Here is a 24,342-nt window from a genome sequence, read left to right on the forward strand (position 1 = left end):
AGTAGTACTAGTAGTAGTAGTAGTCAAACCCGTTGAGACGACGAGCTCAGAGTCCAGAATATTTTAAATACCCTGATATTACAATAACCAGCCTCGTCAAATAAAAAAAGTAAATACTAACATTGGCACATTGGCCGTCTAGAGGATACGCCGTACGAAGGAGATTAAGACAGACAAACAGACAGACGAAAAAGCAAGACAAAAAAGGGTCGAGTACACACACCTAAGCACTTTTTATGAGTTGTGAATGCGAAAGCGTGTACTGCATCATTCTTCCTCTCCCTTATTTCGTCTGCAGCGGCGCGCTAACGGACATGCAGCGCATGGGGTGGCCGGTCGTTGAGACTGACGCGCAGCATCAGTTTCAACGACCGGTCACCCCTTGGTGCTGCGTGTCCCGCCATTGGGAGCCCCGTCGACGCGCGCCAGCCAATGGAACCGAAGCCGAAAATCCATGCTCCACGGGGAATTCGGTGCCGTTGGCAGTCAGTGATAAACGCCCCGTGCGCATGCCATGATTGTCTCTTTCCCTCCGGTTTTAACCTACAACGCGTACTACTACTACTGTCGTTGGCAATGTCAGTGACAAAAGTGCCTCGTGCAAATACAGGATTGTCTCTCTCTTCCCCCCCCCCCTCCTTCTCCTCCCCTCCCCCCCCTCCCTCCCTCCTCTCCCCCCCCCCCCCCCCCCCCCCCCCCGTTTTTCACCTACAACGCGTACTACTACTACTACTGCCGTTGGCTAGCTTTTCGCGTGGTTTCATAGCTGGGAACTGGCTTCACTTGGGGAAAATATTTAAGCATGGTGCCGCAAGGCGCGGTTTCAAAGCTGATGACGTCGGCTCGCTCCATGAGACAGTTATTACTTTCGTATTAAAACCCGAGCTGAAACGAATGACACCAGCGAAGACCGACAAGAGGTAAAGAGACTCACGCGACTCCGTCCACGTTTAGACCCATTTTCAGAGCAACTTGCAGAATGCCCTCCACCTCGTCAAGTCGGGCTCCGAACTTCTCATTCATCGTGACCTTGCTACCTGTGGTGCTGCCTTCAATGCGCAACAGGAATCTAGATATAACCCAAGGGCTTAATTAAAATATGCAGAGAGAGATAAGAAATTTACTTACAAGCAACGTAATTCCAGACTATAGTCCGCACCCGGCACAGCTCGCACTCCGTGCCTACTCCGAACGTAACAGTCATCATAATTTAATTTGATCATACACAGCACACTTTGAGAAAAAAAAATGCCTACTGTATTATCTCACACGGATGCTTGTATTATACATAAATCAACATTAATAAACTTTGCAATTTATGAAATTCTTCACGTCTCATCAAAGTGAGGAGGAGGAGGAATAAACTTTATTATGGCGAGCCTTAGGTGCTGATGTCTGGGCACCCGCCTGGTAGGGGTTTCCTAGTCCTCTGTGCTGGCCACTCCGGCCCTTTCCACCAGGCTACGCTGAGAGGGGAGGTCGGGGCTGGTCAGCCGTACCGCCCACTGCTCGTATGTGGGTTGGGGATTAGGAGTAAGGGATGGGGTTAGTTGACACTCCCATCCTAGATGGTATAAGGTGCCAGGGGGGGGGGGGGGGGGGGGGGGGGGGGGGACAGTATTTACAAGAAGCGGGGTTGAGGGTAGGGTACATGGCATGGAGTAGAGTATTGTGGGGCAAGGGTTAGTTTGTAGTCGTCGGAAGATGGTAGCGTCGGCTCTGGACAGTTGCGCGTGAGGAGCTGGATATTGTTGGCACCCGTGCCGGTAGTAGGCGAGTATATCGGCGTATTTTTGAAGAGGCGTGAGCTTGAGGTTGTCTTGAGCTTGGCCGTCTTCTCCCTCTGGGGAAACGGCCCGGTGTGTGTGGACACGGGCAGCGGCGTGTGCCGCCTCGTTTCCAGATTCGTGTCCAGGGGACGAGACAATGTGTATTCCTGGAAGCTGCTTCACTTGTAGGATAGCCAATGCTGGTTGTGATATCCGTCGGATGAGGAAGTTGCGGCAAGTAGCTTGGGAGTCGGTGAGTATAGTTAGATATTCTTCGCCAGTGGTGGGGGCTATGGCGATAGCAACTTCTTCGGCCGCTTCTATGGATGCCGTAAGGGCCGTGAATGCTGTTAGTTCTTTTCCGTTGGCGTCGGTCACACTGGCAGCGTGGGCAGATTTGTGGGGGTATGAACATGCGTCTGCATAGCGAGTGAAGGGGAAATGGTCGTACTGTGCACGGATGGCTCGGTCCCTTGCTGCTCTTCGTGCCTTGTTATATGTCGGGTACATGTTGCGTGGGATTGGTGCCACTTTGATGGATTGTCGTATTTCTAGGGGAATGCGTGTCTTCTGATCTTGCTCTTGTGGGGTCGAATATCCTAGCCGGCGGAGCGTGGCTCTACCCGCGGAGGTGAGCTGGAGGCGTGTATGTGCTGAGATTCGATGCGCTTCGTGGATTTCTTCCCGCGTGTTGTAGTAGTTTCTTTGTTGACGTTTTGGGGAGCAAACCCAGTGCGGTTTTGTAGGCTTCCCGTGCCTCATCGCAAAGTTTAGTTTGACTTGTTCGGAGGGTTTTAGGGCTAAATGCGGAGTACCATATGCTATCCGGCTTATGAGGATGGCTTGTATGAGGCGAAGAGTATTTGTTTCTTGGAGGCCAAATCTTCGGTGAGAGACGCGATGGATGAGGTGCACGAGCTGTGCGAGGGTACGTTGCAGGTGGAGGATTGTTTGGGCACCCGATCCGTCTTGGGGTATCGCGAGCCCCAGAAGTCGGAGGTGGGGTACGTTGGGGACGGGTTGACTATTGATGCTGAGTTCCGGATCTGGTGTGGAGTTGGCGCAATGTTTAGGTGTTCGTTTGCATAGTGTAAGTAAGGTGGATTTTTCGGGGGCACATGCCAGCCCCCGTGCTTGCAGGTATTGCTGTGCTACTTGGATGGCAGTTTGGAGGGCGTCTTGTTGGTCATTTATGGAGCCCGTAGGTGTCCAGAGTGTGAGGTCATCCGCATATATGGCGTGTCGGAGGTTGAGTATCGTTTGTAGTAGAGGAGTAGGTCCTTCATGCCGATGTTGAAGAGTAGTGAATATATCACTGTTCCTTGTGGGGTTCCTTTAGGTATAGCTTGGAAAATGTCGGAACGGAGGTGTCCGATACCCACTGTTGCGGTGCGGTTGGTTAAGGAGATAATGTAGTTGTAAAGACCTTGAATGATTGCTTGGTGCAATATGTTGTCAAATGCTCCTTTAATGTCTAGCACTAGGATTGAGAATTTGTGGTGATTTGTTAGTTTGTCTATGATGTCTTCTTTCAGTTGAAGAAGAACATCTTGGGTTGAGAGATGTGGACGGAATCCATACATGGTATCCGGGAAGTAACCGTTTTCCTCGGTTTTGGGGTGAAGGTCGGTTGTTGATTCTATATTCTATAAGCTTTCCCACACAGGATGTCAGGGAGATGCATGGGTCGTAGATTTTTGGGGTTTAGGGATTTTCCCGGTTTAGGTATAAGAGTTATATCCGCGTGTTTTCCTTGGGAGGGGGGGGGGGGGTAGAGAACTAGCTGTCCAGTGATTGTTGATGTATTGTAGTAGGTTTTCACGGGCTCTTGGGTCGAGGTTTCGAATTTGTTTGGAATTTCGTCTTTCCCCAGGGTGGTGTTTCTTGTAAGGTTGTGCACTGCGGCTTCGATTTCGGCGATGGAGAAAGGTTCGTCTAGCTCGGGATTGGGGGTAACGGTGTATGGTGGGAGAACTTGCGGTAGGTTTGGTGATGTTGCTTCGAGGGGTTGTTTTAGTTCTTGTATGAGGCCTTGCTCAGTGCCTGGGTGGTTGTGAATAAGTCTTCGAAGTTGGTGCGCCATAGTTGATTTGGATTCTTTTGTTTCCATGAGGGGGCGGAGCAGGTGCTAGGTGCGACGGGTTCCCTGTGTTCCTTGGAGTTTATTGCAGAATTGAGACCAGTTTTGTTGGCTTAATTGGCAGGCGTAGGTTTCAGCATCGAGCATTAGTTTGGCGATACGAATCCGCAGCTTACGGTTTGTTTTGCGTGTTTTCCATCGTTTAAGGAGTCCGTTTCGGGCGTCCCAGGGGTGGAGGAGGTGACTCAAGACAACCCAATCGCTGGGTTGTCTTGAGTTAGCGGTAATTCTTTGGCGTGTTTGGCGGCTTCTGTGAGGAGCTGGGTGGTCCATACTTCTAGATTGTCAATGGTCGGTGGGGGAGTTTTCTCGAAATTGTTCCCAGTTGGTTAGTCGGGCCGTGCCAATTCGCTGTTGACTGTTTTTGCGGTGGGGGTTTTGGAGTTGAATGATTTAGTGGTCGCTACCTAAGGTTTCTTTCAAGCAGGGCCACGTGGCGTCTTGGATGTTATAGGTGAACGTTAGATCTGGGGAGGTGTCCCTTGAAACGCTGTTTCCGATGCGGGTGGGGGTTTGGGGGCTATTGCAGAGGTGGAGATTATTTTGTTGTACGGCTTCTTGCATTGTAGTGCCTTTTCGGTTGTTTTTGAGATAGCCCCAGGCTGTGTGTGGAGCGTTAAAGTCTCCTAGGACAACAAGTTTGTGACCTTTGGTGCGTTGTCGTACGTGTCTCAGTAGGCGGTCTATTTCGGAGAGGGGTGAGGTGGGCGAGCTGTATATATTTAGAATATAGAGGCTGGTATGGGTCTTCTAGTGGGGCAACTGTTCGATTAATAGTCTATTGGGGTGGGGAGGGTATGGGGTTGGGCCGTTTGGGTAGTTTGGACGAGGATGACCGTTCTGGATATGAGGTTTGTGGTGTATGATGTGTATCCTCGTAATGTAATGTGGTTGGTGTCAGTTTCTTGTAGGGCAATGATGTCAGGTGAGTGCTGCTAAGTAAGTGGAAGGAGTGAGGCTTTTCTTCGGTACGATCTACAGTTCCATTGCCATAGAACTAGCGGGGGTGGATGAGCTGAGTCGCCCTTAGGTGGACTGGAAAGAGTCATCGGATAGGATAGTGTGGGTCGTGTTGTCGGGGTCTTCGGGCGCGTAGCGGTGCTTGGGTTTTTTGTGGGCTTTGCGTTTGGTTTCTTCGGTGTCTTCGAAGCGTCGCTCCAGGCCAGCAAAACGGGTGTTGATCTGGTTGCCCATCTCAGGTATAAGGAGTTCTAGGCGTCCTGCGTCCAAGTTAGTGGGAGCGGGGGTCATGTGTGTTTGCGGCCATTGCGGGAAGGGGTGCTTGCGGTGCAGGGGAGGCACGCGATGACGTTAGGAGTTCCATTTGGGTTAGTAGCTGCTCAATGTGTTGCTCTAGGGTTGCGGTGCGTTTTTCAGTAGCTTCCAGTTGTCGGCGTAGGAGCGCGTTTTCTTCTTCGAGGGTGTGGATGCGGGGGTCGGGAACCGAGGTAGTGGGTAAGGTAGGGAGTGCGGGGCGGGGGGGGGGGGGGGGGGGGGAACTGGACAAGAGTAGTGAGTGGGGGGAGGGGCAACAACAGCTGATCAGCTCACCTGGTGTTGGATTGAGCGTAGAAGGTGTTGCTTCTGTGGTTGTTGAGGCATTGACTGAGTATGGGAGTTGGGCGGGTTGTGGAAGGTCTGCTGCTTGGAAAATGCACGTTCCCGGGTACGCAAGGGTGGGGGTAAAGAGCGGAATTGTTTGCCATAGTCCTTGCTGGCCTTGGGGTGATCCAGGCCGCAGAGTTGGCACGTAGGTGCACAGTCATGGTCAGGTGTAGGATTTTTGGTGTGGCACTGGGCACATAGAAGCGTATCAGGGGTAGGACAAACATCCCGTCTGTGTCCAAGGTCACCACACAGAGAGCAGCATTGCACAGTTTGTCGATACGGGCGGCATCGTTTGAAGAGGCCGTAGCCTTTGATGTAAAACGACACATGCGGTCCTTTTAAATCTACGACTGCAGAGGTGGAGGCACCCAGCATTCGTGCATGCAGTATACTGGGTCCGTTGGGTGCGACAATGTAGGGTAGTTGTTCTGTGGTGGTGCCCTGGTCCAGTTCGTGAATCACGCCACGGACCGTACCTGGAAGTGGCTTCAGGTATGGTAGGACTTCGTGCTTTGTTGTGCCCAGTTGCAGCGCGGTGATTTCACTGAGTGCCGTGGCACAGTTTACGTCGGGTGTGCGTGCGACAATGAGATTTTGCGATGCTTGGGGTTGTATTGTCACGTACGCGTTGAACACGTGGTCGGGGATCTTACTTGCGTGTTGAATGCTTTGGGTCATCTGCCGTTCGTTCCAAGCAGCCACGCGGAGTCCTGCGCGAGGTCGGTAGATGATTTTATAGTCTGTATCAGGGAGTCGAGGCGCCGGTGTCGTTCGTGGGGAGGTCGGCTGAGTGCGGGGCGCAGGAAGCGGGGGTACGGTTGCCGCTTGTTTGAAGTTGCGGCGCTCGCGTAGTAGTTGCTGCCAGGGGCTGAGGGGCGAGATTGTGCGCCCGCTGAGCGCGTCGAATTCCATCGGGTTTTCCGTAGTCGTGTCTCGAAGTGAACGATTTAGAAAAAAAACAATGATGAGCCATTCCACTCTGCGAAGGTGGAAGACCAGAGAAGCTGTTTAGCACGCGACACGGATGTTACACAGAATTTTGAGCAAAGGTACGGAGCATAGCCTCTTGTATACTAACAGAGCCCGGCAGATCGCCTCGAGAAGCTGCCGCCGAAATGGAAAAGGCGGAGCTGCAGACAACGGACGAGAAGAGAGCCACGTGACTGGCGCCCCGCTCGGGTGAGACGCCGAAACGCACTTGTCCCGAGCGAACAAGTGTGTTTCGAGTCCTCGCCGCTGAAAACGCTGTGCGCTGACGCCCATCTTCCCCGAGAAATGGCTCTTTGACGCTCTATGCTACCAGATCCTCGCGCTCCAAATCTGCGACTGGACACTCTATGGCTCCGTCGTCGAACTGCCAGGCGTTGTGAGTATAGAGGATACTATGGTACGAACACATTTATTGTCCTGGTCGGTGATCATTGTGACGAACGCTACGCACACAGATGTTCAGCACAACCGCCGCCCCGAGGAGCCGGAGGAAACTCGACACCCAAGCGGGTGGCGATACGCCAGTTGGGTGGCGACAGGATCGCCACCCGACGGAAGGAAACTAGGCACGCAAGCGGGCTTGGATCGACGACAAAAAGAGGGCGGTGAGCCAATACCTCCTAGACAGCTTTCAAGCCTGCGCCCATAATTTTGACGTCACATCCGCCCGGCCGACACCGGAGCCCGGAGGAGGACGCCGCAGTGACAGCGACCCAACGTCAGCTAGCCCTAATCGCTCCTGGGAAACGGCGTGGTCACGTCATCGCGTATCGTTTGCCGTCGTTGTTTTTGCGGCAATTTCGTTCTTGTGCGTGATACAGAGCTGAAATTACGATGCCAAACAAGTGTTGTGTGCCAAGGTGCACCAGTAACTACAAAACAGGGAAGAAGGAGCAAGTGTTCTCTTTTCCGAAAGACGACGACACTTTGAAGAAATGAATTCGTGCTATTCCCAGGAAGGACTTCGTACCAACTTCATACACCAAGGTAATGCTTCCTCTATGCTGATATTCTTATGCTGCTAGTTATTATATTTGTGCCGCGCCTTTCTTTTTATGCTTCCGAAGCGTAGCAGTGTTTATCGTATACGAACGCGTATGGTAACTATGGCTGTACAAAAGGGAGTGCATTGCATTTTTCCAACGAACTAGGTGCTCAGCCGTTTACGAACGTTTTCCACATTTGTGCAGGTGTGCGCGGTTCACTTCGACCCGTCGTGCATCGAGCGGACCACATCGTACACGGATCCGAGGACAGGAAAAGTACTTGAGGCGGCATTGCCAGTGCCTCGCTTGCGTCCTGGATCTGTACCGAAAATATTTCCCGCCTGTCCTTCGTATCTTTCGAAGCCCGTAACCAACACGAGAGATGCGCCCGATACCAAAAAGAGCCGACAAGAAGCATCCCAACTCGCTCGTGCTCTTGAAGAATCAGCGGCGTCCTTTGAAGTGGAACAGGAGAGACACCGCTTTTCGACGCTCGAAGAACTAAAGGCGTGCCTGCAAGTAGCATCGGTGTCGGTGAAGTGGACTGTTATACATCAAGAAAAGTGCACAATGTTTTTGAACATAGTCGACGAGTGTGAACCTTGGCTGAAGGCATCTTTGACAGTGTTTGAGAACCTTCAAGTCTCTGCCTGCTATCAAGGAGCACCGGTCAAGAGGTTTGCAAGCAGTGTTGTACCAGACTCAGTGCGTGACGTAAGTTCCTTGCTGAATATTTTGGACAACCTGTGTATGCTTTCGGATGAAGGTTGCAGCTTTCGTCACTTGCTGGGTGCGGTAACTGCCCTTCTAGACAAACTGGAAGGAAGCGTTAGTGAAGGCAAGAAAGAGGCCGTGAAATTTTTGAAGGAGCAGCTGCTGCTGCTTTGCAAAGGATGCATTCGTTACAGCACTCAGGTGATGGTATTTGCATGCATTCTGTACACGATATCACCACACGCCTATAAGTTTTTGAGGAAGACAAGTACGCTCACTTTGCCTCATCCAAGCACGATCAGAAGTGTATGTTCGTCTTTTCAAATGTGCCCAGAAATCCAGTCCTCAGATTTCACTTTCCTGCAGTATATTGCACAGAGGTTCAAGCATCTAGAACCTCATGAACACACTGTGACATTGATGCTGGATGAAATTCATATCAAGCCTTGTCTTGATTATAAAGGTGGAAACATATGTGGCACTGCAGTCAATTCCAACGAGGCAGCAACGTCGGTACACGTTTTCATGATACAAAGTCTATTAAGCTCGTTCAAGGAAGTGGCGCACATTCTTCCAGTAAAAACCCTACATGGCGATGAGCTTCACACCATCCTGAAGAAGGTTATCTTGCGCTTAGAGGAAATCGGGTACAGAGTTGTGGCAATCGTCTGTGACAATAATGCACTCAACAGGAAAGCAATGAAAGCGTTTTTGCAAAAGCCGAAACTCAGCCCTGTTTATCCACACCCAGCAGACCCATCTCGACCACTGTATTACGTGGTAGATGCTGTGCATCTCCTTAAGTGCATTAGAAACAACTGGATTAACCAGAAAAACTCAGGGACGTGCTTTTTCTACCCATGCTTTGAGCTTTCAGACAACAACGTTCGTCCTGAGTGCAAGATGACTGCATCATTTAAGCACTTGAGAGATTTGCATAAAGAGGAGTCGGGTCAACTGCTGAAGTCTGGTTATGGTTTGACATCAAAAGCGCTTAATCCTAGCAGCTTGGAGCGCCAGAATGTTAAATTGGTACTGCAGGTTTTTAATCCACATGTAACCGAAGCCCTGGCAACCCGTAGTGGTGAAGTTGATTTTCAGCATGCTAAAGCAACAGCAGACTTCATCAAAATCATTCTACGTTGGTGGAGTATTGTCAACGTGAAGACACCAAAGAAAGGCTTCCACCATCGTAATGTTTATGAAGAGCCGATGGCATGCCTTACTGATGACCCAAAACTAGCCTTTCTTAGTTCATTGATCACATGGCTCGACGTTTGGGAATTCTACGGGCATGACACTGGTGTGCTCACCCCGGAAACGTTGAGCGCCCTGAGGCTGTCTGCTCAGTCTCTTTTGGCGCTGGCAAAGTATTGCATAGATGAGCTTCACTTCAACTACATTCTGTTAGGAAAAGTCCAGACGGATCCTCTAGAGAGTCGTTTTGGACAGTACAGACAAATGGCTGGTGGACAGTACCATATATCTGTTCGGCAGCTGTGTGAAACAGAGGGCAGGATTCGCCTTCAAAGTGCTCTACCAATGATGAGTGCCAATGACCTCAAGGGCATTGAAGACACAAACACTGTCGAAGGTGTGGGCAGCTCCCTTTGCATTCCTGTTAATGATGTTGACCTTGATGAACTGAGAGCACGAATGCCAGTCATTGCCTATGTCGGTGGGTATTGTGCCCATGCTGCTTTAAAAGTTCTGAAGTGCGAAAGCTGCCGAGAGCACCTAGTTTTTAATGGACATGACGCCGACCCCGAAGAAGACACTCATTCGCTAATCAAGCAGTTAGACCGAGGTGGTCTTAAGTTTCCCTCAGCCCTAGTAATTTCAGTGGTCATGCACACGGAGGTTGTGGTAAAAAAGCTTGTCGCACAAAACAGCTGCACACAGTTTTTCCATGGGTCCAACCAAAGGAATGTTGTTAGAGAACTGACACTACGCTCTCTGTCAAGGCTTGAAGACATTTCGACGTGTGAGAACGGGCACAACTATGAGCTGCTTGTCGGGCTGGTTGCGAACTGTGCAGCAAACATAGTCCTGAATAATTTGTGCAAACAAAGAAATGATCTTCTGCGTGCAGAAAAAGATACAAATGCAAAGAAGAGGAAGGCTGAAATCTTTCTCAAAAAATGATTTCTTGTATTCTTGGGTGGTAGCGGTGGTGGTACATTGTACTCTAATAATTGCGTTTTGTGCAATTTTCGCACAGATATTGTATGATATGATGTGTCTGTTCGTTATGATTTTCTAACATGTTTCTGTCTGGGGCAGTGTAATACATGTAATATCTGTCTGTGTTACTTTTTATGGTCTATTGTGTACAAGTTATTTGGTGATCTGTTTTGTCTGTTGTGATTATTTTGCATACTTTGCCTTTACAGTGCTCTGTTTTGTGCCATTCAATTGATGCCCGGTGTCTAATATGATAAATAAATATGTATTATCTGCTTCACAATTAGTGTGCAATATGTATTATTTGCTCCATAATTATGATACAAAAAATTGGGGGCCATTCCACTCTGTGATGGTGGATGACTCAGCGAAGCTGTTTAACACAGGACACAGACGTGACACAGAATTTTGAACAAAGGTGTGACGAAATGGTACGCACACATACGTGCCGCCCGCTGCCTTCAAGGAGAACACAGGGTATGGTGTTCCACGCGTCGCACGCGCACGCCTTCCCCGTATAAAAGATTCGAAGTAAATAACCAAAATAAAGCGTTGACGAACGTGCATGCAAGGTGCCATTTGTTTTAGGCTTTTGCTTTAGAGCAGTTACTGCTGCAGACGCCGGCTAGTGCGGCGCGCGGGTACGGTGCGAGCGTACAGTTTTTGGTCGCGCACACAGCAAATCCACCGGAACCCTAGCCATAAACATCTTCGCTGTAATATGTATTTTTGGTTTCATAACGAGTATACTTTTCATAACTGTGGTAATTCATGCAGCCATGGTGATCGATCAAGTTTAATTTACGGCACACGTTACCGCCATACGCGAACGAAATGCTCGAGCGACGAGAGCTACAGCGCGCACTCGAGCCGGCCGGCCGCGCCAAGGTCGGCCGGCGCGCTGTGACGTTGCTGACGTCAAATCACGTGACAAGCAGGCTTGAAAGCTGTCTAGGAGGTATTGGGTGAGCTTCCTTCCTCCTCCGCCTTTCCTTTTCCTCCTCCCCTCCTACCGCTGAATTTGTTTATGGGTGATGTGACACAAAGTCGTGACGTCATTTTCCCCGCTAAATATAGCGGGGAAGCAGCATTGCTGTTGAGGTCACGTGACGTCAATTTCCCCGCTAAATTTAGCGGCGAAATTGACGTCACGTGACGCGGTTATGACGTCACAAAGTCGTGACGTCACGAAGCCGTGACTTAATTTCTGTCGTCGCACGCGAAAATTCCACGGGACCCAGCTTCGCTGTAAAAGCAAAACAGAAAAAAAAAAAAAAAAAACATCTTTGCACCGGGCGTCCACGAGAAAACCGAATCCTGCTTTTGGCACCGCAAAAAGAAACTAGATATTGCGGAGAGTTCAAACTTCGTCAGAACGTAGTCCTTGCCATTCGAGCAAGATGCGAATGTTTTAGCACCAACTGTTATCTTATTCAAAAGTTATAGGTCATTTTTTTCATGTGAAAATCGGGCCTATTTTTACCTGTTGGTTTCTGGTGCCATAGAGCTCAGTGTGTTCGAGAGCTCCGTCGGCCGCCATTTTTCCATTGAAATTTTCAGAAAATCGCTTATAGCTTTTTAACGAAATCATGGTTAATGCTGAAACTTTGACATCTTGCAAGCTGCTTGAACGGCTGGGGCTACGTTCTGACGACGGGGTTTGAGCTCTCCGCGATGTTATAGTTTATTTTTACTGTGCGAAAAAGAGGGTTCGGTTTTCTCGCGAACGTGCGCTGTAGTCTGCACCTATAAATAGACCGCACCGGGTAAAATTTCAACTTTAAACATCTATAGTCCGCAGATTATAGTCTGGAAAATACGCTAAACAGTGATAGGAGAGCGAACATCAAATAGTCGCTCACCAGCAAATCACGTGCAGCTTGGACGTCCCGTCTGCTTTTAAGACTTACCTGGCGTTCTGATCCTTCATCTTGACGAGCTCTTCGGCCGAGTCAAAAGTCACAATGTTGACGCCATGCTCGGATGCGAACTTGAGGTGCGATGGACACTTGATCGTGCAAGCGCACAGGACGCGGTCGGGAGTTACGCCTACGTCGAGCACGGTCATCATTTCCGGCTGAAAAGCAGGGAGTGATTTTTTTTAGTGACGCCTCAAACCACGCTGATGTTTAGGTATAGGGCGTTTTCGAGTGGCGTCAATCCGTCATTTTGTTGTTTGAATGAGTGAGAAAAAAAAACGTTTTATTTAGTAAAAACACACACACAGAAAAAAAGATGAGTGATGAAGCTTTTGTGCAGTACCGATTTCAGGTTGTCACGTAAATCTTCGAAATACTCGTCTCAAGCTCGAGCCATAGAACTCGTGACAACAAAATGGTGGTCGGAATGACGCCACCGAAAACGAACCTATTAGTGAAAGGCACGATCATGCTGTGGTCGGCATTCCACGATTGGCCTCACGCTCGCTACGACGTCTTGAGCTTGACGAATTCTACTTCCATAATTGGACATAAGGAGGAGATGTCAGACAACTTAGACGACTCCAAGCTTCCGACGTGATTTTTACATACATTACATAAATTGTCGCTGATATTCGATAATCCTGGTGATGACGTCACATCTTGATGCCATGACAGTACCTGGAACGCGTCTTCGACTGATGTGTTCAGAGTCCCAACCCTCCCGTACATCAAAAGTGGACCCCGAGGTTGCAACAAATGACGTCAGAGGAGCCGGTCTGCCATGTTGTCGGATGCCGCGATCCTGGCGGTTGGTCTTGGAAATGCTAGTCGCGGTGTGCCAACTGGCGCCTTCTTAGGTTTCCGTCGACCGTCTGGCTGCAAAGTGACCTGCAGCAGAACCGGCGTCTGGCGCTTCCACCTCTGCCGACATGCCACCGCCAGGATCGCGACAGGAAACTGCGTGACACGTTTATGACGTCAGCAGGCGTAATTTGAGGGACCACGTGTGAGTGCGCGGCAAATACACCAGTCGGAGACGCGCTCCGGGCACAGTATAGTTTAGGCGAGGGGCCCGGTGTGGCTTACTCCTGCTTGGCCCAAGACGTAAACCACTCTAGTGCGCATACACGGACTTGGTATACAGCATGTTTATTACGTGCCTGGCACACAGCATAATCACCTTGTTGGTACAGTCGAAGCCGATTCCATAAGAATTCAAGGCGTGGAGCACCACGGGATCTGCGCAAGCTTTCACAGCTGTAACAAAGATTTAATTATATAGTTTCTAGAGGTAGGAAAAGAGGCAAAACCGCTTACAAAGTTAAAAAGCACGAGAGAAAACTCCTGGAGCCAAATAACTTTTTAAAAGCCCCGTCTTAGGTCGCCGAAGCATTCCGGTGGGAAGGAGATTTTTCTTGTCCTCCCCCAGCTTCGTGTTGACCACGACATGTTGTTTATTTATTTGTTTATTTTTCCTGTTTTTTTTTTCTTTTTTTTTTGTTTTTTTTAGTACGATATTGCAAGTAAATCGTTTGATGCACAGCTCCCTACTTTCTTCCTCCCCCGTTTCCGTTTCCTTACATAGCGTAGCAAGCCGGTTCAAAGTGGCAGTTGAAGTTTTCAAATAAACGCTTTCTCTCTTTCCCCTTTTCTCTCCAACTTGAATATTTTATGCACTCTGCAGTATCGTTTCAAAGCACGAGCATAATACACAACAGAAGTCAATAAACAAATTGGCTTTTTCACTTCTCGTTATTGTTTGCAGCAAACTTCTTTTTTCTTCCTTTAATAAGGAGAAATATGGTTTATGCTGCTTTCTTCAACAACATTTCATTCAAATAAGTTAATGTGCTCGTGCTACCCACGCGGTTATGTTTTACTTTCCATGGCGCATAGAAGCTTGGCATTGTACGTGCTCAGTGCAACAGCAGAGAAAGTTGGAGTATCCTCACTCTGGGTTGTGAAAAAGTTCCACCAGGCGGCGATACCCAAACTTCTCGCCGCGAATACCCTGCTGAACGAAGAGCACGTGGCAAGTCACGGGTACCTTGTCATTATCGTTCCGTATCCAATGAAATTGAGGCATGGGGCCGACAAGAACGTCGAAGAACCGACCACGAAGTGAAGGCCTCTTCACACACTTGCGTTTGACTAGAACCGACTAAGACAAGACCGGTTTTTAAGCCCCTTGAGACGGCTTACGACCAGTTCTGCAGCAGCGCATCCGGTGGTAAGAGGCCTAAAAACCGGTCTTGTCTCATTCGGTCGAACTTGGTTCCAAGTGTGTGAACGAGCCTTGACAGGCGTGAGGAGCAAAGCCCCGCGTTTCTTGTAGCTGTCAGTGAAAGTAAATAAGAAGGTCATAAGATATTCCGCTCCCCGAATCGCCAGAGAGGAGAAAGGACGTCATCTAAGCCACTCGGTAAGGGAGAACGCACCATTTCTCTGACGTCACACAAAGGAAACATTACTCGTCAGCGGCCTTTCAAAGCCGCCGTCACACTGCTTAATACATCACACAAAAGACAGTCTGCAAACATGGTCAGAGGCAAGTCCCTTGTACGATGCATACATATATGTACGAAGCAAACCACCTTCGAGCGTGCTTGAGGTGTGTCAGCGTAGTACTTCTGTCATCGCGTCCGCAGCAAACACCGTGTCTTTTGCATGACACGGACCGTTTTACTGAAAGAGGGCGAGAGAGAAAAGGGGAAAGGGCTACCGCCGCTTTCCCCCTTTCTGATTGTGTAGAAAGAGTGAAAGTCTGGGATCAGAGGCTTCGCCGGTGTTGGGTGTCTGCTGTGCCCCAACTTCGTTCGCGCTTTCTTTTCTGTTTTGAACTCGCAAACTTAATTAGAGCCAGAGGCTTCAATGGCAACAGTCGGTCATCGGGACACCATTGCTGGGTCATAGGGTGCACGAATAAAAACAGAAAGCGTAGAACACTGTCCGAGGACATATGTAGCTTGCAAGGAATCCGTCAAGGCGAGGGCGGCTGCAATGTCTTTAAGCTCCATCGCTTTCCACATGACCCCTGTCTCCGGCGGCAGTGGATTGCGTCCGTAAACCGAAAAGGCGTTTCCTCAACGCCATCCTCTCGACTTCGCTCGGAACATTTCGTGAATGGAGCGCGCACCAAACGCTGTACCGCCGATGAACATAGGGTACGCTCGCAATGTGCGGGCGAGTTTTCTCGTGATAACTGCTGTCTCAGCTTGTAAAATTTTGTAACTTAATTTATCTTAATAGTGATAATTTGCAGTGGTGACTGACTCGATTTTATCATCTACAACATTTAGTTGAAGGCTCATTTCCGCCGCCGGGTGAAGCTGGAAATTGTTGAAAACGTATTTCTATTGTTTTTATTTTATTTTTATTTTTTTATCGCGATCTTCTGCGCGATATTAGGGGGCCGGCAAAAGCGTCCTTGGAGTGCCGCTGGTGGGTTGTTTCCGTTGACTAAGGCGCTTTGAGGCGCTTGATAGTCGCTGTAGGGAACGTCTCATGTGTTGCGATCTGCGTTTTCGAGCCCAGTGTGCACGTTTCTTTGTTTGAGTCATGGCATGCGCCAGTGTGGCGACGGGGGGAACAGCGGCAGCGAACGTGCCAGCGATAGAAATTGGAGGTGAGTACCCAAAATATTGCATCAAATAGTAAGATAATTCGTGGCTGCTTCGAGGCTTTCTGCGGTTCGAGAAAAGTACATCTGGAGCGTCTTCGTCGTTCATTCACAAGGAAATATAAGAACAGGGACACGAAGATAAAAACAGCAGAGCAAGACGATATGTAGCAGCTCCGGGGGTTTACAAAGTTAATTGAGGTTCCCGTTTCGTGTATAACTTGTTGATTACAACTAAAAGCGGCTGCGTTGAAATAGGCCCATTGCAAGCAAAAATGTATAAATGGTTCATCATTTCCAGTCATGCGGAAAGCAATGGAGCTTAAAAACATTCCAGCCGTACTTGCCTTGCAGGATTTCATGCAAGCTACATAGGTCCTCGGACAGTATTCGACGCTTTCTGTCGTTATTCGTGCACCCTACCACCCAGCAATGGTGTCCCGATGAACGGGGGACTGTTGCCATCGAAGACCATGACTCTAATTAAGTTTGGGAGTTTGAAACGTAGAAGAAAGCGCGAACGAAGTTGGGGCACTGCAGACGCCCAACACCGGCCAGGCCTCTCATCCGGGACTTCCACTCTTCCTACATAATCAGAAAGGGGGAAAGTGCCGGTAGCCCTTTCCCCTTTTCTCTCTCGCTCTCAAAATGGCGCTACCCACGAGACCAACTACCCAGAACATAATTTACGGCTCGACGTTCGTTTTCTTTCCACCCCAAAACAGCCGGTCGAGAATTGGCCGGTTTCAATCGCGCTCACCCCCTTTTCCATGTATATATTTATATATATATACATATGTATATAAAAAACAGAAAAGTATATGAGCCCATTCTCGTGGACTCCGAAAAGCTGCAAATACGTTGCCTCGGGAAAAAAAAAAAAATGTTGCACAGATCGCAGGAAGTCCATGTTACACGTCATTCTCAATATGGCGACGTACCACGGCATGAACGACGCGATGGCGGCTAACGACGGACCAACGTTGCGACGGACGTGGAGCCGCCGCTACTTCAGAACCGTCGTTTGCGGTACCGGTCAATAGAGCTTTAAGAGCAGAACGTCGAGCGGAATGGATATAAGCGCGAAATAATCGCACGAAAAACGGTGCACGCAAGTTCATCGTCGTTGTCGTCTGCATCACATGCCGGAGAAGCGGAGAAAAAAAGAAGAAAAGAAACTCTCACGGGTGAAGCTCCGTGACTTCCGGCCATGAGGTTTCGTGCTTGTGTGTCGGTTTCAAGCACTTCAACTTGCTTTGCTTTATTAAAAATGCACGCGACTCTTCAGCAAAATATTGATTGGGTAGTCTCCTGACACCATATTAAATCGCCTAGCAAAAAAATTAAAAAAAAATATATATTAAAAAAAAACGGGGGGGGGGGGGAGGGGGGGGGGTCAGTGTTACTTTAAAGATTCGAGCTTACAAAGTCAAAGCTCCGACCGTTGCCCGACGCACCTCTGCTCATTTGGCATTGAGTGGAGGCTTGTACATTTGGGACGGAGCCTCTTTTCCAGTTTTTATGTTACACGTGCTCCGATCCACGTAGGAACCACCGTCTCGGCGTGGCGTAAGAGAGGTGAGTCAGTGGACGGTGAAGTACGAGAACCAATCGCGTTACCATAAAATGGCGTGACATTGGGCAGCTCTTGACGCCACTGTTTCATCTTGGCATCCAGGTCACTCAAGTCGCAGACGAAGAACGCTGCGTCCCCATCCTGCGATCGGTTAAAAACGAAACAAGTTGAAATGCCTCGACATTTTTTTTTTCTCTCGTTACAACAGTTAACCGTACCTAATACCATTACAATTGTGCGGACGATCCCGTGAAGTGAATGAGCAGCGTCAGCTGGTGCTTACACATCGACGACGTTCTCACTCACAGGTGCGTTTACGCCGCAGAGCAACCTCTGCTTGCTCGCGCAGCCACGTGTGACGCTCCATGTGGCTGTGATGTCATGACCCTATCGACCCGCATAACTTGGCAGGAAAATTTAGCGGAAAATATTCCCGCCAAATTTAGCGGAAAATGTTTCCATCAAGTTTAGCAAAAACATTTTCTCGCCAAATTTAGCGGGAAAGTTTTCGCTAAATTCAGCGGGGCCGATAGGGTCATGACGTCACAGCCACGTGCAACGTCACATGACACGTGATGCTACTAACTAGATCTTGCACATACGTTTGGACGTCTTGGGAACGAGCGCGGGCTTATATGAGGCTTTGCGAACGCTTAAAGGCGAAGCTTAAAGGGATACTTCAACGAAATTCGAAATATTCCCGTCGTGATCAAAAATAGGTTGAATATGATCCACAATATCCGTAAAAGACAATCGCACGTTTGTATTTTGAGCCTGGTGTCTGTATTTTTCGTTATAAACGGCCCACTCCGGCAAGCGCTCGGAGAAGGCCTAGCGGAGACCACGTGACATCCAACGGAATCGTGACGAAGGTCGTCTCGGGACGAGCAAAGCAATGGAGAGGCTGACGTCGAGAGGATGGTCTAGTAGTTCCAGCCACCGAAGCGACTGCTTTTGTACGAATTTTGAGTAACGGGTTAAATCTTCTATAATCTTGTAGGGGGACAATAGCAACTTCTGCGACACACAAAAGGCATTCTCGGGAAGAGGGGAGTTCCTCCTTCCCCTCTTCTTTCGTCGTGGCCGGAAGCGAGACAACCTCCGTCACTAGCTGTCAAGGTTCCTAGACGAGCATTACAAACGAGGCGTTAGCGACATCCACCAGGTGCTCTTTGCTAATCGTTTAATTCGTTTTAAAATTCCTTTTCGAGACTTTTTTCACAAGATATTGGTATGTTCGATGTGATACTGCTCCTTCGAACATATATAGACCAAAAAATGAGCGCCGAAATTTCGTTGTAGTATCCCTTTAAGCGCCCGCCAAGTTTTTTTTTTTTTTTTTTTTTTTTCTTTTTTTGTGTGTGGCTTCTAAAAAGCTGCAAATACGTTGACTGAAAAAAAATGAAAGTTGCGCAGAGAACCGGAAGCACTCTGTGCATTCCATTCTCTGCGTAATTCCCAACATGGCGGCGTCCAGGGGCATAGCCAGGGGGGGCGGGGGGGGGGGGGGGGGGGCTAATGGGGCTTCAGCTCTCCCCCCCCCCCCCCCCCCCCGAAATCCAGCCGACCCTATAATATACACGTTCATTTTGACCCCCTCCCCCTCTACGCACCCCGAGTCATGGACATCCCCAGCCACCCCACCCGCCCCCGTAAAAAATTACTGGCTACGCCAGTGAGGGCGTCGTATCGTGGGAGTCGCGGGATAGACGGCTAAACGAAGCGGACTAAGCGGCGGCGGCGGACGACGGGTGTGGGACCTCTGCTTCAAAGTGTAGTTCGCGGTACCGGCGAATCTGTCTAGCTTCGAAAGAGCAATCGTTTACCGATCAAAGCAATCAGGATTTATTCCGTCCGACGCGCCCGACCACCGAGCTGATTCGCAAAAAGACGTCACCGAGTCGTCGTCCCTTCTACTGGCTGAACACATCGCTCGTCTTACGAACACGAATTGCGATTTCCGAATTTTTTTTTTCTGCCTCGCACGGCCGGGAAAACGAAGGAAAAAACAAAACGCGGTCGGGTGTAGCCTCGTGACTTCCGGCAACTGTCTCCCCCTCTACATTTGTTTTTTCCTCCCCGGTCCAGTTACGGTCTCAAATTCAAGCAGTTTATGTATATATATATATATATATATATATATATATATATATATATATATATATATATATATATATATATATATATATATATATACGTGACGTGGTAGCAAAATATTGATTGGCTAGTCTTCTGCCACTATTATCAATCGCCTGGCAAAACATAAAAAATAACAATTTGGGGGAAGGCCGGGGGGGGGGGGGGGGGGGTCGTTAGTGTCCTTTCAGGGAACACAAAACGTGGCTTTTATGCCCATGCTACTTGCTTGGGGATTAGTTCTTCGGCGTTATGACGGCTAATGCTTTAATCCAATCGACATGCAGAGCGACCATACCATGCTTGGGACACAACGCGCCACACCACACGTTGGCACGCATCTATCAAAAGTTCAAAACTCATTTACAAGTTCTTCATCCTAAAATGCCCGTCCGTCTTCTTTCCCGCAACACCCTGCGATCTGCACAGGGGATCAGGGAATAGGGAGTTCTACTAGATGCAATCAAATTTTATTTGCATCTGCAAGTATAGGTGCCGGAGCCACGGACCAATAAAAAAGCCAATCTTTGTTGGCTTGACGAGGTCCAAACCCCGAGTGCTTGGCAGGGGGTGACAGAAATGCAGGGGAAAAAAATCGGAGTAACAGACATACAGAAAACACATTAGCTAAAATGTTAAGATAAATAATTACATGTTATACAAAAAGTAGGTACAGTGATTTACGATCCGAACTATCAACGTCAAGGTTATCTATGCAATATTTAGTGAGTATTGTGGGATAGGTTATAATAGAGGGACTGTAAGCCGCAATTTGTACGATAATGGGAGACTCTCCATTCCTCCGAACAGGAGATGCGGATGATAGTTATATTTCTGGTTAAGTTCGATGTATGCCTCAATAGATCAATCACTTCTAGTGATGAAAAACAAAATGACCTAGCCAGGAGGTATTCATACAATCGATATATATTGATATTTTTTTTTAATAATGATTCTGTGTGGAATAAGTAACAAACGCCTCCGATAAAGCGTAACACTCTCTTTTGCTTCAATTTTACCTACAATAACGACACCCGATAACCAGGGCCGGCTCTAGGGGTGGGTGACCTAAGCGGTCGCCCAAGGCGCCACCAAAAAAGGTGGCGCCACAGCGCATAAAAAAAAAAGAGGGGGGGGGGGGGGGGGGGGAGGCGCCAAAGCCGGAGTTCACCCGGGCGCTTTATGGTGTAAGGCCGGTCCTGCCGAAAACGATACAATGCATGTGCAAAGGCGTCAGCGGAGTATCGACTATCCCTATCGGAGTTATCGGAACGACCTACTAAAACTCCCTCATAATAAAGCAAAAAATTGCAAAAACAACAAAATTATCGAAAGCGTCTTTTCTGCGGTATCAGACCGCAGACTTCACGTTTATGTCTAAAATCTTTGTGGCGAGCTGCGAAGTACCAGCAAAACCTTGGCGAAACCGTAGGCGATAGATCGCTGAACACAAAAGCAAATAGTAGTTACAATCATTCAACGCGTTACGCGTACCTGTTGGTCCTTCACCTTGCGAGCCACGTCAAAAACGCTCATTTCGGCGAAGACCGAAGGGCTGCCACAAACTTCGTTTTCCATATTGGTCGCTCTTTCCCCGCACGATTGCCCGCGCACCTGCGTTACTTTCAGCGACCACCGCAGTGAAGAGACAGCCTCACGACGGGAAACGCTCCGAGGTTAGAACAAAACGTGAGCACAAATAATGCGCAGCCACGCTCGCAACGCAACGGTGCCGAGGTCTCCATATACCTGAACGCAGTCAGACAACAGCTTTGTGACAGCTGCAAAGTATGACTGCACCTTCTGCTAACGACACTGTCATCCGGTGACAGCGAAAAAACGTATATCATTACGTTTTGTGCACGAAAGCGAGAGGTCCCCGTCGTTCCGAGCCCAAACAAGGTTCGGTTCTGTCGCTTAGATATGGATAACGATGACCTTTAAGAAAGAATATGTAGAATGCAAGAAACCGGCGCCACAATCCAATGAAGCCGATCGAGCACCGTCAAAAGGGTTTCGTCGTGGCGCTCATCATCCTTGCGCGTTTGCAATGCGGAGCAAAAGTTCGTCTGCTTCTTGCACACGGGTTGTGATGACGTCAGAACGCCGACTCTTATTGGCTGATTAAAAAGAAAAATAGTGGGCAGACCTTAAGGCAGCTAGCATTGAGCTCTACCCACTACCCTTCCAATCAAAGCCAATCAGAACACAGCGTCGTTCTGACGTCGCCGCAACCCTTGACCAATGTTACAAGATTACCTCAGTTGCGGAACTCCCGCGGAAGGGGTACCCCCTCACTCACTTTCTTCCGCCTCCCGTCGTTCGAAGCGCCATCTATATTTTCATCTCATAACAGTGCGTTCCATAGAGCACGGTGGAACGCTATCTAGACGCTGCGCTTCGAAAAAAAAACGTATCCCATAGAATACACTGCAGTTACCGAAGCATCCGTCCGTCGCGTCGAACGACGGGAGGCTATTCGCTAAAGTGTCGTTCGATGAAACGTGGGCGTTCGCTAAAACGTCATTCGATCAAGTGAGTGCCTCCCGGAGGCGAGTCGTAGTGAGTGAGGGGGGTACTGCTCGTGCATGCAGCGTCTATGAGCAGTTCCGTAACTGTGCTAATTTAATAACGTTGACCAAGAAGCAGACGACTTGATCTCCGCATTAGCGACTATACCAATCACGCATAGTGAATGCACCGTGATCTTAGGTCTTTTGTGTGTTTGGTTGGTTCAGCCGGCGATAACATACACGCGAAGAAAACGAGCGCCGTGATGATGCACTTTTGGCGCTACTTGATGACTGGCTCCATCAGATGGAAGCGTTAGCACGGTATAACCGCGGTTTCCTTTTGAAAATATTTGAGAAATTATCACTGCAAAGTGAATCTTTATCGACATCAGTAAGCACGCATCGAGTTCCATTCCTTTTTCTCGCTACCCCATGGCTTCCCGTGCGCAATTCCGCCCTGACGGAGTATTTTTCTCGTGAGCACACAGAAGCTGCCCTGCTGCGGCGAGTTGAGACACGCCACAAATTGCAACGCCTACTCCGCGAATGCCGTTCCTCCGCGGCGCACCAGTGCGCGGGGAGAAGCGCACTCAACGGGCCTAGGTAACCCACCCTAACAGACCATGAACAGTAAATATTGCGGGACTCCTCAGTAATCCACCTTTAGTATCTTCTCTTTTAAAAGGCTTCCCCCTCTCGGTACTTTCAGCGCTCGATACCGTGATCAAATCGAATATAGCGCGTTCTTCCAAGCAATCATCGAAAGATATGAACACTGAGACGTTGCAGCGAAAGATATGAACACTGACACTGAATATATGAACATTAAGACGTTACCCTCTGTCATTCTTTTTCTGTTACTTCCAATTGCGTTCCTTAACGTTCCTCGCCGATTTTAAAGAAAACGGTAAACTAACACCAGCTCGCCTCCGCCATCACTGCTCTAACGTTCGGACTCAAAAATGAGTAAATTGCGTGTACGGAATTTCGCACGGAACGTCATACGTGGTCAGCGAAATAAATGTCGTGCCGAGAGGCTTTGGCAAAGCCGCCGAGCGACTTCGATGAACGGAAAGCAGTCTGTTAAATTGGGTGTTCCAAAGCGACCAGCTTCCGACGGATGCTCGTGCATTACACTTTTCTCGTGGGCTGTGGCTACCCTTTTGCGTCAATATTCCGCAGAGTTCTCATCCAAAGGTATGTTGTTTCGATTTTATAATCGAAAGCCGGTGCGTAAGGCTTACAAATGATCCTACCTGGTTCACGCATGAGGTGATCGTTCACTTCACGCGCCATCAGAGCCGTCCTTGCGCACGCTCGCACAGTTGAGCACACGGACGTTAGAAGACGCGCGGTGTCTATTGACCATATGCATATCAACCCAGAAACACGAGAACAGGGTGAGCAACAAGAACACGTGATACGTGTCAAGGCGGAAATGTGCCGCTGTGCGATTTCGTGCGCACATCAAGCACACAGCCGTTGAAATGCCCGGTCAACCTCGCGGCATGCCTGCCTTTGGCGACGCCAGGGCTAGTTTCAAGGCGCGCCGCTACGAGGCGCCACCAACCCATGATGGAGCTAGGGAGGCTGTAGTGAGGGTGGGCGCAACTCGAAACCTGGAGAGCGTTTGCAATTTAATGGCGGCGCCTGAGAGAGAGGATTCGAGAAAGGATATGCGCCAGTGTTGCCTGCACGAGAACAGGCGCCCGCTCTGTTGCAACTCTGTTGCTCCATGCGCCTTTCCTCCTCTCGCCTCCCATTGCAAGCAACGAGCGCCTTGGCGCAGCCTCTCTCGCTTCCTTCTCGCTCCGAGAATTGCAAACGTCGAGCGGAGAAAGCAAAGTTGCCAGACAAGCAGCAACGTCCAAGATGGCGGAATTTACCATTTTTCGCGTTAAAAAAATACTTAACCTATCGCAACAAAACTGGTGGCTATGGAAAAGTAATCATTTATACCTTGTGTAAATTATTCAAGCACCTTAATGGGCTTTCATGACCCGAGTTAGGAAAGAAAACGACCCTTTGCCCCATAGACTCCCAGCAAAATTTAGCAATTAAATGGCGTCCATGTCCCGTGATCGCCGATCTAGCAGTTGCACCCACCCTCACTTGAGCCTCCCTAGATGGAGCTAGATGGAGCAGACGACGCCACGGTAGGGTGACCACCCGCCCCGCTACTCGC

The 24,342-nt window shown here is 49.1% G+C and overlaps 1 protein-coding gene and 1 pseudogene across 1 annotated transcript in view; one reads left to right on the top strand and one right to left on the bottom strand.

Annotated features, from left to right (window-relative positions):
* The window catches only part of LOC120836763 (antizyme inhibitor 2), a 35,373-nt gene extending 14,151 nt beyond the window's left edge, over positions 1–21,222 (bottom strand). Inside the window, exons 1-5 of the mRNA XM_042292683.1 lie at positions 21,139–21,222; positions 17,553–17,649; positions 13,494–13,570; positions 12,302–12,468; positions 935–1,069 (exon numbers count right to left, since the gene is read on the bottom strand). Coding sequence (XP_042148617.1) covers positions 935–1,069; positions 12,302–12,468; positions 13,494–13,570; positions 17,553–17,649; positions 21,139–21,222 — 560 coding nt within the window. The remainder of the gene's footprint in view (positions 1–934; positions 1,070–12,301; positions 12,469–13,493; positions 13,571–17,552; positions 17,650–21,138) is intronic.
* LOC121837042 lies at positions 7,337–10,510 on the top strand (annotated as a pseudogene).
* Positions 21,223–24,342: the final 3,120 nt, after the last annotated feature.

The sequence above is a fragment of the Ixodes scapularis genome, unplaced genomic scaffold (assembly GCF_016920785.2).
Source record: "Ixodes scapularis isolate PalLabHiFi unplaced genomic scaffold, ASM1692078v2 PGA_scaffold3__209_contigs__length_174095766, whole genome shotgun sequence".
NCBI classification, from domain to species: Eukaryota; Metazoa; Arthropoda; class Arachnida; order Ixodida; family Ixodidae; genus Ixodes; species Ixodes scapularis.